A 13,972-nucleotide genomic window follows, 5' to 3' on the forward strand; every position below is an offset into this window, starting at 1 on the left:
CTAATCTGCTAGTATATAATTACGCAATAAACTTGTGATTGTGATACTACAGTGAACTATGAAGTTTGAAATTCGAGTTACTTGTATTGTGGTCACACATAATTTATTATTCCAAGTTTAATCTATTAAATAACTAGAATTTTATGTCTAGTTATAATAATGTCGGTAATATGCAACCCGCACGTACGGGCATAGGATGACAATACCCATAAGGTATGTACTTGTTGCCATCTCTAACTAAAGGGCTTTGTTGTCGTTGTAACTCAGGTCACTAAACCAAAGCATTCACTGATTTAAGCAAAACTTAATTTATTGCACAAATACCTATAACGAATTCAGTATTTCACAACACAACACAACCTCTTACATTCGCGCTCCGCGGAGAGCAAATAAAATGGTTCAAATCTTCTCTGCCCAATCTAGCTCAGATCTGGCAACTTGTATAGCTGTCCTGTTTAAACCGCGTCCCAGGCTGCAGCATGCATAGTATGCAAACATTTGGAAACCTTCCTACTCTGACGAAAGAACAATCTATCCATGTACACTGAAATTACAGATTAGCTATTACAACTACATCAGACTTGATTATTGTCCACTGGTATCGCAATCATACAATGTTGCTTGAGATCTGAAATGCTGATTATGCAGCTCCCCAGTTAGGAGCTGAAGTCACGGTAGCACACAACTACAGTTAAAACCGATGCATCACAAAGGATTACCAGGGAACTGATCACAAGTGTATCCATGATGTCCTGTTGGTTGATTGTTCTTCTTGGCTATACCATATGTACCTTGAAACTGGTAAAGAAATTTCTGATTACAAACAAACATATCCAGCAGATGGAGGTGGCTCTGTCGTGTCAAGTATCATATGTAAGCAAGAGAATTCCTATCACCGGCAGCTTGTGGCCGCCCTCTGGTTGGAGTAGGTGGCCGCTGAATGTTAAGCTCCTACAGATAATTACATTCCAAGACCATTGTAAGTTAGCATATTTTAATCCCACAATAGAAGACAGAAGAATAACTCATGGAAAGGCATTCAGTGATCATATAGGCACAGAAATATATTTCTTTAATTAATATGCATTCAGTAATTTCCAACAGATTACAATTCTTGATCAATCCTCATTGTTCCCTCAGACCCTTAGGAAGAAAGGAGTAAAAGTTGAAAAGGATAGATTCTGACCTGCATCCATGTGGCATCCCCACGTTCGGGGGAGGACTCAGGTGAATTAACAGGAGGTGGAAGTGGATGAATTAACTTTGGCACGATAACTAAGCCCCTGCCGACAACAAGTATGGCCCCTGCGTTGTTCGCAGTACCTGGTGCAGGAAAGGTCTAAGAGAAAACTATAAAAGGAAACATAATTTTAAAAATGAGCTAGAAGGTGCAAGATACATACCACAGTAATTTGTTGCTGAAAATAAAGTGATCAATTGTCCATGAGCGAAACGCTCAAACCCATCCATAACACACTCATGGGCTCTTATGATCAACTGCAATTTGTTTCGTTTACAGAATTCTGTTACTCGATCAGGCTGAAAATTTAAGAGAAACAAGTTTAATCAGCAGGGGCTGGAGGGCCAACAACAAGATTAAGGCAAGATTGATTCCCTAAAAAACCAACACAATTTTCAGTGTTAAGTGACTAACTCCTGATAAAGTAAGAGAAAACACAGATATCAAGAATTCTATAGCAACAGAACCATCATACAGTCATACGTACCCCAAATGTCACTAAGCCGGGCCCTCGTGCATTAGGTCTCAAACCCTCCACACTATCATTTTCTGTAGGATCAGACCTGCATTTATGCAAGATAAAAGTGTTAACAATCATGCTATAGATGAACGTGAAGATGATGAAATTGGCAATCAAGTACCATAGCAGGTCCATGAGGACAATGGAACCAACATCCATTGTGATAGGCCTCTCAAGTTTCTCAATTTGCTCCACTGTGTTTATTGACCTTCCTATGCCTCCATGCATGCAGATTATTTTCTTTTCTATCATGGCAGCGAGTGGGAGATAATTGAACAGTTGATTGAATCTTGTCCAAGCCCATATTCCATCACTTTCACCCTACATGAAAAGGGTTCATTCAACTAATGCATTCAATATTTCAATTCAAACAAATATACGGAGTGCTGCATGTCTACCATTCTCTCAATGCATTCAAGGCGGAAGCCAAAAAGGGCATTGATGTCAGCAGCTTCATGATTTCCTCTGATCAAGTGTACATTTTCAGGGTACTCGATCTGTAATGTTTCTCAAATATCAGAACTAAATTTTGTACAAATGGTTGCAGCAACAGCAAATGCATGTCAGGTATTGGTACTCACTTTAAGAGCAAGAAGCAAAGCTATTGTCTCTAAGCTGTGCTGACCTCGGTCAACATAGTCTCCCAAGAAGAGATAATCAATATACCTAAATAAGCAAGTGTATTACATAACAGAAAGGGTAAGTTTAGAGTGCATGGCAGAACATGACCACAAAACAATACAAAAACAAAGATAGTGTACAGAGAAAATATATTCTAAAACTTTCGGTTCAGCAGATTCAAATGCACATTCAAAAGAGATGAAGTTCAGGGGCTACTTACGTTATGTCACCAGCAGTTGACGGAAAACCATACTCATCAAAAAGGCGCATTAAGTCCCCAAACTGCCCATGAAGATCACCAAATACTTTAATTGGTGCTTTTAATTGTAAAACAGTTGGTTCTTGCATAAAAATCTGCTCGGCAGCGTAGCATAGCTCGCCAACTTCGTAAGAATCCAGAAAAAATGTTCTATCAGCAGGAGCTCTCCAATTTCTTGGCTTAAGTAAGAACGAAATAACCTGCAACAATAGAGTAAGAACATAGAATTCCAGCCATAAAATCAAGAGAAAGAAAATTTTAGACATACCTTCTTATGCAAACCTTGTGGTGATCGTTGTCTATTTAATGTTCTCCGGCCTGGATAAGATTGGTCATTGTTTGAAGGATGCATCCGTCTGCTTTCATTCTCAAACTGATCCAGTGAGAGCTGCCTGACCAAGCATCCTAAATCTCCTACTGCTTCTTTAGCAACCACAACCTTCAAAATCGAAGATCAGGAGTTCAGGATAAATAATTTGCATTGACAAAAAAATGAGAAAGCATAGGGCTTGAATGAAGAAAACAGCTTCATTTGCAAGAAAATCGTACAGAAACCTTTGGATAACACAGTCAACAATGAAATCTCATTCAGGATACAGCTAAAGCCTAGTTAATTACAGATGCTACATTATTATATTAGATTGAATAAGTTTCTACTTAGGTAATTCGGTATTCAAATTGAAGAAAATTTGTACTGAAAACAGTTAGCCAACCAGTCCCAGCTCTATGCTCCACAACCATTGGATAGTTGCCTTCAAATGCTAAGGAAAGAACTCTTCTTCAGTCCAATTATTTTGTAAGGATGATTCTGTCAGTATCCAATTTTAAAAAGGAAACGGAAAGAATTTCATGAGAATACATACTGCTCTAGAATGTAGTTTCACATCTGGTTCTAGAGACCCCCCATCATCGAAATCTTCAGGCATTGGTGAAGTTTCACTCAATGGGGATTCTGATCCTATTCCCTCCGAAAGACTGTCTTCCGAAGACGCTGCAGATGCTTCCTTAGCAGCTCGCCATACAGCGCTGACAGCTTCAGCTTCCGCAGTTGAGGCCTCTATCAACATGTCAATTGACTTCTTGTCCGCACTGGAAACAATGTGAACTCATTTAGCTTTCATGAAGTCAAAAGCATAAAAACTCTACTAGCACCAAAGATGACAAGTTAGGAACCTGAAACCAGAAGCTGCCTCTTGCCTGTTATTTGTAGATTGATGGACAGGTGAATCTGAATGAAAATTATTGTTTCTATTTTGAGTTTCCCCCCTAGGGACTCTATCAACATTGTACATAGACGAAGTGATTTCTGATTGGAAGGGTGCATTCTCAGCAACCAGGAAATCATCGAGGAGGATATCTGTTGGAAAACAACGTCAGGTTTCTGTGGCGCAAATTGATGGCAACTTAATCATCGCACCAAAAATTGCACTAGGGGTGGCCTAGATTTCGGTAATGAAATCAAGCAACATAAACTAATTGAAATAATGAGCAAGTCAGTTGCCCATCTGTTCAAACATTTGCGCAAAAATACAAGTGTTAAGCGGCTTGCTAATCATCGGTGGTCCTACCATTACCTAACATAAAAATTAAAAAAACATAGTAATTTGCTCCAATAATGCTGCATGCTGTGAGAATCTACCACATTATGAGTCGAGTTATCTGAATATGTATGGGTGCCTACACTAAACACATTGAAGTGACAAGCCACTACATCAGAAGTGAATAACAAACCGTCGGTAATAACAAAAGAAAACTACAAGTCTACAACCTCAAAAAATTGTCATATTGCCAATTAGAAGGGTTTTGGTTTTCAGATGAACCAAAACAAAACAGGGCAGAGAAGCACTAAAAATGATATTCATCATCATTTACCTCCCCTGAGTCCACCATAAATGTAAATCTGAGAACCAACTGAGGCAGCAGCATGACGACAGCGCCGAAGTAGATCCGAAGAAGCATCATGTTCATTGGATGACTTCAAAGTACGAGAGGTCACAATGCCATTTCTATCCAACCAAACTCCAGCAGCAGTGTCCAGGACTTGACAATGTGTGGTAGTCAGGCTTAAGAGACAAATAGATGTTTCTGAAGGTATGAGGAGCAAAAAGATAAGCTTACCTGCTATTGCGCCCTCTCCTTCAATAGCTCTGCCTCCTCTAAGGACACCTCCAGTAACATGCAACCGAGCACCAACAAAAACCTAGAGTTCAAGACCATCAGGAGAAGCAAAGCAAATTAACATCAACACTTAAGTGAATAAACTAGAGCAATAAGGAAGGAACCACTTTCAAAAATAAATAAATATACTGTTAAAATCAAAAGGTTCAATCTGGAGCAGTTATGCAAATCAGCTGGCTGTGATTGCAACCTATTAACAAGTAATTTAGCTTACATATGGTATAGGTGACTTACGGCTGCATGCTGATATCTAGGAGATGGAGATACCCCTGGGGCTAGAGTCCATTCCCACTGGCCATTTGTATGCATTAGTAGCCCATAGGCATCAGACAGTGGCTGCAACATTGCAATTATCATCAAATCAACTTCAACATATAGAATGGGAAATATGAAAAATCTGAACAGAATTTTGAAGGAAGTTTCTAAAGTGATTAACAAGATGAATCCCTCCTGATCCTAGCATGGAATCCGCTAAAGTGATCTAATCAAGAAGTAGCAAAAGCAGAGGAGTCTACCATTCCAGAAGCATCCCTTCCACCACAAAGTAAAAGCATGCCATCAGAGCGTGTACTGGCGGTAGCATACCTGCAGTGATTTAAATTAAAAACAGCTAAAAGAAAAACATTGCATACTTATACAAACATTTGAAATTCAATGCAGACCGATGCCTGATAGACCTTAATCACCAACTTTACGTCACATTTACAGCATAGTCCCTCCATCCTAGTTTCACAGGTGCGAAGGCTCTGGAAAAAAAATTGCTCTTCACAGGCGCACAAGGCGTGTGTGCCTCAGGTGGCATCCGTTCATGCTACGCGCATTTACTGTGAATGCTTCAATATCTCAGGTTTTACTCCAAGTGCATGCATGCACCTGCATTTATTCCAAACGTCATGCAGCTGCTTGTGTGGGCATCACGGAACAGCGCAACCACGCAAGTCTTCGCGGGCACGGGCATGCATGCAATCATCGAGGAGACACGCACACATATACACGGGTTTTGAGGGGGCGAGAGTGGAAATAACAACAATAAAGCCTTTTAGTCCCAAGCAGGTTGGAGTAGGCTAGAGTTGAAAACCAACAAAAGCGACAAATCAAGGTCCAGGCACGTGGATAGCTGTTTTCCATTCGCTCATATTCAAGGCTAAATCTTTGAGTACATTTCATCATTTCAAGTCTCATGTTATTGTCTCATCCTATGTCAACTTCGCCCTTTCCTTGTCTCTCTTCTCATTATTCTCGCACCTTAGTATCCCAGTAGGCACTGGTGCCTCTGCAGGTTTACAATGAACATGTTTAAACCATCTCAATCGATGTTGAACAAGCTTTTCTTCAATTAGTGCTACCACTAGCCTATCACATATATCATCGTTCCGTACTCAATCCCTTCTTGTATGGCCACAAATCCGACGCAACATATGCATTTCTGCAACACTTATCTGCTGAACATGACATTTTTAGGCCAACATTATGCACCATACAACATAGCAGTTCTAATCGTCATCCTATAAAACTTGCCTTTTAGCTTATGTGGCACCCTCTTGTCAGTTGTCACATAGAACACCGGTTGTTTGGTACCACTTCTTCCACCCTGCTTTGAATCTATGGCTAACATCTTCAATAATATCCTCATCTCTCTGTAGCATTGATCCTAAATACCGAAAGGCATCCTTCCTAAGCACTACTTGACCTTTCAAAATAGCATTTCCTTCCTCATGTGTAGTAGTGCCGAAGTCACATCTCATGTATTCAGTTTTAGTTCTACGAAGTCTAAAACTTTTAGACTCTAGAGTCTCCTGCCATAACTCCAGTTTCTTATTTACTCATATCTGGCTTTCATCAACTAACACTACATCATCCGCAAAAAAACATACACCAAGGGATATCCCCTTGTGACCTCATCCATCACCAAGACAAAAATAAAAGCAAGATGGAGATGAACCACAAGAGCAAACTAGTGTACATAGAGAATAAAATGGAGAAGGATGAACATTCTGGTGGAGCTGGAGAACCTGGAACGAAAGCTAGAGATGGAGGCTTCCAACTTCCAAGTGGATGACGATTTAATTTCTTACTCTTTCTTTTGCAACTTTGAAACTTGTGTCATGCTGTGCAATTTCCATTTCGGAACTTGTTTAATTCTGGAACTGCTACTTGTTTGATGCTGCACTTGGCTTGCTGATTGCTTGGTTCTAAACTTCTAATTGCTTTTTTGCTTTGGGTATTGGACTATTGGTTGTTTACTTACTATACCATTACCACCATTCCACTACAGTTCAAAGTTTACTGTTATTAATCTCTTTCCTACGTTCTTTCAGCAACTTAGATGCTGCTGCAGCAGATATGGGGATCAGGACACTGGACAGGTAAGTAGCCATTGCCATTTCTCAATTTATGGTACTATATTCAATCTAAAAAAATATATGCTATATTGCAATTATGCATGAGTATATATATAGTAGAGTGTACAGGCATATATGCAGGACGATTGACTACCGACTACTAACCGATTAATCGGACCTGATCGGGGACTAATCATGATTAGTCACCTGATCGATCCTCATACGATTAGGTCCGATCAGCCAACCTGATAATATTGCACCACAAAATATTCTTTGGTATTTTTTCATAAGTCTTCTCCAAGTTGACGAAAACTATGTGTAAGTCCTTCTGCTCCCTATAATTTTTTCGGGTTTTGTCTCCATTAGAATGGCTAGGTTCAATGTTGGCTCGTCAAGCCTATCACAACTCTCCTCCTTTACCAGGGCAAGGTGCTGGAAACCAAATCTTTTTTTGTGGCTAAGATTAGATCAGACAAGAAGAGTCCATATTCTTTTTTTAGAAAGAGAGTTGTTATTCCTTGGTCTCAGTGAAAATTTCCCGTGTGCTTGTAAAACTAGAATGGAGGGAGTATATAGCAATAATATTGCATTGAGTAAATGTTCCACAACATGCATTCAGAAGAGATGTGACATCCTTGCAATTCTTTTAGAGCACAATAAAGTATATTAAACCAAACCACCTATTAAATTGATGGTCCTTCACTCCTTCCCTATTTATTAGAGATGGATCATCTATACAGCTAGAAGTCCAACAAAGATTCAACAAAATCTAAACAAAGTAGTAGGACTTGAAGGTAGATAAGTTTGCACAAAGCCACAAACTAAAGCCAAAAATCTGAAATAACTACCCTCTAGTTCTATTTTAAAAAAAACTTCCCTATATTAAGAACTCAATTCTGTTGATCAACTAATAGTGTTGTCAGATACACTTGGAAGAAGGGAGAAAAGAAGGACAAATATTGTATGATCATAATATAAAAGAAGACAGTATACTGAACAAAGAGTATAGAGGTCATTGGACAACTTACATTCTTGCTGAAGGTCTATCACCTTCAGGGTTAAGTTTCTGCCACCTATATGGTTTCTGTGCTGTGTCCAATGCCCAAGCATCTGACAAGGCCCGCTTTCCTGTACCCAAAAGATGGGGGATAAGTAGGGGCGAAGCCACGTTTGCCTTTCCTTGGTGCATGTGCACCATGGTAAAAACAAAACTTTGTTAATAGTAATAGCTGCCTCAAATCTTCCATGTATTTTCTTTAAAATTGTATAATTATTTTATATTCTTCGATAGAGTGTGTGTGCACCAGGGCCAATTTTGAGCTGGCCTCACCCTTAAGTCCTGTTTGTTTCCTTTCATTTTGAGGAATTGGAATCTTACTAATGGAATAGACTATTTTTTTTTAGAATGTGACATTCCACCACTTTCCAAAGTTATCATATAAGCCTATCTCAAATTCATGGGACGAGAGATGGAAATTGATTTTATAGATTTACATGCTATTTTTCCGATGTACAACTTATAACACACTCTTCTACTTGCTTCACTATAACATAAATATAGTATATAACTATCTCGCTCATATGATTTAGGATAATATACAAATATATTACGGATAATATACAAATATATTACATATATAAATATATGAACTTAATTAGTTTTGTCTAAATTATAATTATTAAAATGGAATTCAATTCCAACGAAACAAACAGGACCTTAGGGATAAGCCCAGGAAATTATGTAAAGAATTGCTGATCACAAACCCTTAAAAGAAACAAAATAGATCACATCATTTAGCTGAACTGTATTCATGAGTAACAAACTAACAAGTAGCCCATAATTTACTACTGAGAACTAGAATACTGAAACAGGACATATCTATTTTTGAAGAAATTGCCTTATCTTCTAAATAAATGTTACTTGATGTTTCTTTTTTTGTAGAATATCTACAAGTACTTATGAAATTTATATTGGCAACTATATCTTCTTAGAGAAAGACAGGCCTGGTGCAATGGTGACACCTGTCTCACTGAGTCACCAGGTCGTGGGTGTCTCTTCGTATATCTGAGGGAAACGCTTGCCTCAGTTTATCCCTTCCCCAAAGCCCACTCATGTGGGAGCCTCCGACACAGGGTATGCATTTTTTAACTATATCTTCTTAAAACTGTTGTTACATTGGGAAATTATTTGTCTACTCACAGAACAGAAATGACCAGAAATGTTGTAAACCAGCAATCCTTGGTGCAGAGTGCAGACTAGTAATTTTGATGAAAAACAGACAATGTTGTAGCTCTGTTTTCTACTTATCTTGTTAGCAGAATACAAGGATACACATTATGGAAAAAGGAAGTTAAAAGAGTGTTACTGGTCAAATAAAATGGCCTTCTAGAAATAAGTGTGACGTCATAGTAATTATTGCAGAAATACATTTAAGAGGAGCTGTGCATATAGGAGCTAACCGTCATTTCCTGAGACAGTAACAAGATACCGTTGAGCTACCAAATCCATGCAGTGACCATAGCGAGGACCAGGCCCCGCCCCTTGAACAACAACCCTGCAACAAATGCCAGAGAAAGAAAATGTCAGATCGCAAACCGACAAACAAGATAAAAAGGAAAGCACATGGTAAAAAGAAACAGGGTGTCTTGAGTCAACCTAACCTGTGCCATTTAAACTTGTCGTTTGTGAGGTCAAGGACATAGAGATCGTCTGTGGAGTGCCCTGCTGGTCCAATTCCACCCTGCGTCACCATTTTGTAAATCACAACTGAAAAAAGTTGGCGCAGAAATGGAATTTGAAGATCCCAAGTCCCTAGTACCTGGAAAACAACCATGGTGCCCACTGCAGCTGCAGCATGCGCGGCCCTCGGAGACGGAGGCTCTCCAGCAGGATGTAACCTGCAGAAATGTAGAATGTAACCCCGATCATTCAGTGAATCCATAATCCATTTCACCACAAACAATGTTACGCAAAGCTGGCAGTCACCACACTACCACAAGGACACATTCCAAACAAGCAAGCGACATAACAAGCACTGAATTATGGATGGAAAGCATACAATTCTATGAAGTTCTGGTCAGAATAAAAAAAATACATACAAAGTTCACCGCACTAACCAAACTATTATCGCAGACAGAACCTACAAAATTGACCTCCAGTAAAGCTCCAAAGCAAGAGCAGGAGTCGAAATTGAGCTAAATGCCCGCGTTCCAGGAAGCGAGGGGAGCGAAATCTAAAGAGGGCAGTGGCTTGTACCTCGTCCACCTGCGCGTCTCCACGTCGTACGAGTGCACCGAGTTCGTCACCCCCGCGAGCCCTTCAGTCACAGCCAAAGGACGCCGCCGTTAGATCGCGCAAAGAAGGAGCAAACCGCGGGAGGGTGAGACTGTAAAGCTTAGCTGGCGCGAGGGGCGGGAGAACCGAACTGATGCCGGGGAGGCCCGAAGATGCGCCGGTCTCGATGGCGGTGGCGCCGCCGAAGAGGATGAGCCGCGGGCCGTGGCCCTTGGTAGGCGCGACGGCGGTGAGCGAGTGGGCGCACCTGAAGCCCGGCGCGTCGTCCCCCGCGCCCTCCCACCCCTCCACCTCCCTGTACGCCGGCGCCGGCACCACCCACGCGCCCTTCCCCGCTGTCCCCATCCGCTCCTCCTCCTCCTCCTCCTCCTCCTCTTCCTCCTCACAAACCCCTAAACTCCTCCAAACGCTAAACCCTAAGCCTCGGACGCCGCCCCCGCCGCAGCCCGCAGCCGCGTGGGATCCGAGGGAGCGAACACGGAGGGAGAGAGAAGGGGGGAGCAGAAGCGCAGCGCAGTGGAATTCGGAATTCGTGAATAGGACGGGGGAGACGACGGCCGCGGTGACAGGTAGTAGGGTGGGAACGCGGCGGGGCCCTGGTGGCGGTGGGAGGGGGTTCATAGGGTGGGACCGGAGTGTCGGTGGCACGTGAGTAAGTGCGGCTGTGGATGTCGGGAGTCAATGGGGGTTGCTGTCAGTGTCAGCGACAGCTCAGGAGTGGGAGGAGTACGCCGGAGCGGAGTAAATGGCGGGCGCGGCCGCCGCCGTGTGGGAACTGGAGTGTGGGGCTCCTCCCGCTGCCAAGGCTCCGTTTTGATAGCCAGTGCGGTGCGGGTCCCAATTTCCAGACCACACCTTGCTGTGTTTCTCCATCCTAGATCCAGAATCATCAGTATTTCTCCTTCCTCAGATCATAGGCATGTCTAGTGCTGTGAATATGGTCCAGTCTTTTTGAACCAGCACGAGTACGATACGAAAACAGGAGTCTAAAGTACGGTTTGACATGAAATAATATGGACCGATCTAGCATGGCTCGAAGGCGGGTCTGGTTGGGCCTCCAGCACGGTCCGCACAGATGGGTCTCCCATCTTAGACCGGCACGGCCCAATAAAACCCAAGTTATTTAATTACTTTAATTTAGTAAGCTATCGACTTTATATTGCTATGATATTTGGAGTTTATGTGGTGAAATGATGATATGATTGTTTAATATCTTTAATTTATAAGCTATGGACTTTATTTGGTTGTAATATTTTGATTTTATGTGGTCAAATATATGGGTCGGGCTTGGGCCGTCACGGCCCAACGAACACATGACCTGGTTTAGGGCCGGGCTGGACCACTGTTTTTATACTTCCGGCTGGCACTGTACCGTCCAAAAGGATTTTGGGCTTTTCTAACTCGAATCCGTTTGACACGAAGCACGATAGGCTTGGGTCGGGCCAGCTGACCCGGTCTAATTCCCAGCACTATTCATGTCAGAATACCCCGTTGGGAATGGATTTTCTTTTCTTAGAAAAAGTAAAACATTAGAAAATTCTTTATGCGCTGTTGAAAATTTGTATTTATCTTATTTGCTGTTAAAAAAAATAAGTTCTTTATCTGTCGTCGTCTTTAACATCCGTGCATTTGTCCACCGTTATCGACTTATTCCATATAATTTGATTAGGCTATGTTCAGTATATGATTGCACAAAACACTGTTTTACAATATAGGGTTTCTCTATTTTATTATGTTTTACAATATAGGGTTTCTCTATTTTATTATGAAACAGGAAGAAGATACATTTACATTCATTACATGATCGGCTCGTGGCCTGGTAAACGAACTCCTAAACTACCTTACTCGACAACGGAATAGAAAGGAAAAGGGATTACACCACCAAAATCTCTACTGTCATTGCGTGTTCTGCCACCATTCCATATTATTCCATGTCCTGCTATTCTCATTCTCCCCTTCCCGCAAAGATCATTCCCATTCCCCCGTACAGCTTATGTCTAGCTAAAAATTAAAAAAACACAACAGATGGCTCTCGAGGGGATTTGAACCCGCAACCCCTTAGGCAAATGCGAGCAGTAGCTATTGCTACACCACATGTGTGTTTATGTTTACATCTATGACAGGAAAAATATCTATTGCATCTCTTCTCAAGCCCACATGCTACCCTTGCATAATATGTAGTAATAAATAAGTATCATCGAGATTGTTGAATTATATTTTTGGATGGAATGAGTAGTATTTAAAGAAGAGCCTTGCATGTAATTTCTTTTGTTTGAATAATGTTTTCAACTTAAAATCCTTTTTTTGCATGTGTGGCATTTATTCTTCGTAATATTTTTTTAATGGATCTGACTTGTGAGTCATTTTCATAAATCAACGCCAAGGATAAATCCGTATTTCTTACTTGGAAACCCCGAACAAACACCACTAGCAGGAGGCGCTTGCGTTGGCGTCGTTCATCGACAATGAGAAGAAGCTTGGCGACTACCAGCTCGACCTCTGGAAGCAGTCCTACGTGGCTGCATGCGCCGTTATGTACGACAAGCTTCGGCGCAGCCGTCGCTTGGACGCGGTTCAGAGCGGTTGCACCACACTGTCTACCGTCCAGCAGAGGTACCTCATGGTCATCGCCAACGTCGACGACTCTCGGGTTATTCTAGGCACTGCATCCGACGACGACGTCATCATGCCGTCCAGCTCATCGTCCACCTGAAGCCCAGCCTGCCACGTAAGTCGCTACTGACCGGCCATGCATTCTTGTGCGCTAGGACAACGATCGTTCTGGCGTTGCGTGAGTGTCCTCGAACATGATGTATATAGAGGAGTAGTGCATCCGGTGGTGCTACGGTCAGGTGTACTACCTCGCTGATGAGCCCGAGGTGCACTTCGTCTGGCAGCCCAGCCAAGAATCAACGATACTCGCCATATCGCGTGCGTTTGATGACTACTATATCAAGGACTGTGGCGTCATCTTGGCGTCGGAGGTGACGCAGAGGAGGACTAACAACAATGACCAGTTCGTCATCCTCGCCACCGTCGGGGTAGCTTTTGTGCCGGCCTGCCTTTAATTCTCTTCGCAAACACACACACTTGTCTTTTTGTTTAAGCAAGCGTGTATGGTGGTGCGTGCCTGATGACTGATGATGTACGAGAGAACTTCCGGTAGGTGTGGAACGTGCTCTACAATGATGAGACCATGGTGTGGAACATGCTCTACAATGATGAGACCATGCAAATCGTGGCATATATCGAAGTCTGCATAATAATGATGATTGTAGTGTAATAGTGAAACAGCTAGATTAAAATAACAAAAATTTATGTATGGCCAAGATCATAAATAGATTATGAAATCTTTTCTCATAACAGTATAACACACATTTTGTATATAAGTTATCGTGGTATTATATGTTCCCGTTGCAACGCACGGGCACTCACCTAGTCACACATAAGGTTGAACCATGGCTATCAGAAAAAGGAGCCAACAGTTTAGCATCCACCACCCGCTAAAGTCTAGGAA

The 13,972-nt window shown here is 41.8% G+C and overlaps 1 protein-coding gene across 2 annotated transcripts; it reads right to left on the reverse strand.

Annotated features, from left to right (window-relative positions):
* Positions 1–289: 289 nt before the first annotated feature.
* On the reverse strand, positions 290–11,313 carry LOC100383776 (uncharacterized). Of its 2 annotated transcripts, none has more exons than XM_008657072.3 (21): positions 10,587–11,313; positions 10,417–10,477; positions 9,980–10,058; positions 9,822–9,901; positions 9,621–9,715; positions 8,189–8,288; positions 5,334–5,403; positions 5,053–5,154; positions 4,759–4,840; positions 4,513–4,680; positions 3,814–3,997; positions 3,504–3,729; positions 2,909–3,079; positions 2,602–2,840; positions 2,342–2,426; positions 2,159–2,257; positions 1,882–2,081; positions 1,728–1,803; positions 1,404–1,539; positions 1,187–1,323; positions 290–951 (listed from the first exon to the last, which is right to left on the reverse strand). In XM_008657072.3, the coding sequence occupies exons 1-21, from the start codon at positions 11,074–11,076 to the stop codon at positions 868–870; spliced, it is 2,964 nt and encodes a 987-aa protein (XP_008655294.1). In that variant the 5' UTR covers positions 11,077–11,313; the 3' UTR covers positions 290–867. The 2 variants fall into 2 exon arrangements, with proteins under 2 accessions (XP_008655294.1, XP_008655295.1); XM_008657073.3 differs by having other exon boundaries at positions 3,838–3,997; positions 10,587–11,239.
* Positions 11,314–13,972: the final 2,659 nt, after the last annotated feature.

Source organism: Zea mays, chromosome 8 (genome assembly GCF_902167145.1).
Source record: "Zea mays cultivar B73 chromosome 8, Zm-B73-REFERENCE-NAM-5.0, whole genome shotgun sequence".
Taxonomy (NCBI): domain Eukaryota; kingdom Viridiplantae; phylum Streptophyta; class Magnoliopsida; order Poales; family Poaceae; genus Zea; species Zea mays.

Excerpts from the sequence above, each read along its gene's own strand:
- LOC100383776 (XM_008657072.3), bottom strand. The coding sequence starts at position 11,076 with ATGAACCCCCTCCCACCGCCACCAGGGCCCCGCCGCGTTCCCACCCTA. Across the intron at positions 3,730-3,813 it reads GAGGCAGCTTCTGGTTTCAG|TGCGGACAAGAAGTCAATTG; the intron begins GTTCCTAACTTG and ends CATTGTTTCCAG. Across the intron at positions 2,258-2,341 it reads CTTTGCTTCTTGCTCTTAAA|ATCGAGTACCCTGAAAATGT; the intron begins GTGAGTACCAAT and ends GAAACATTACAG.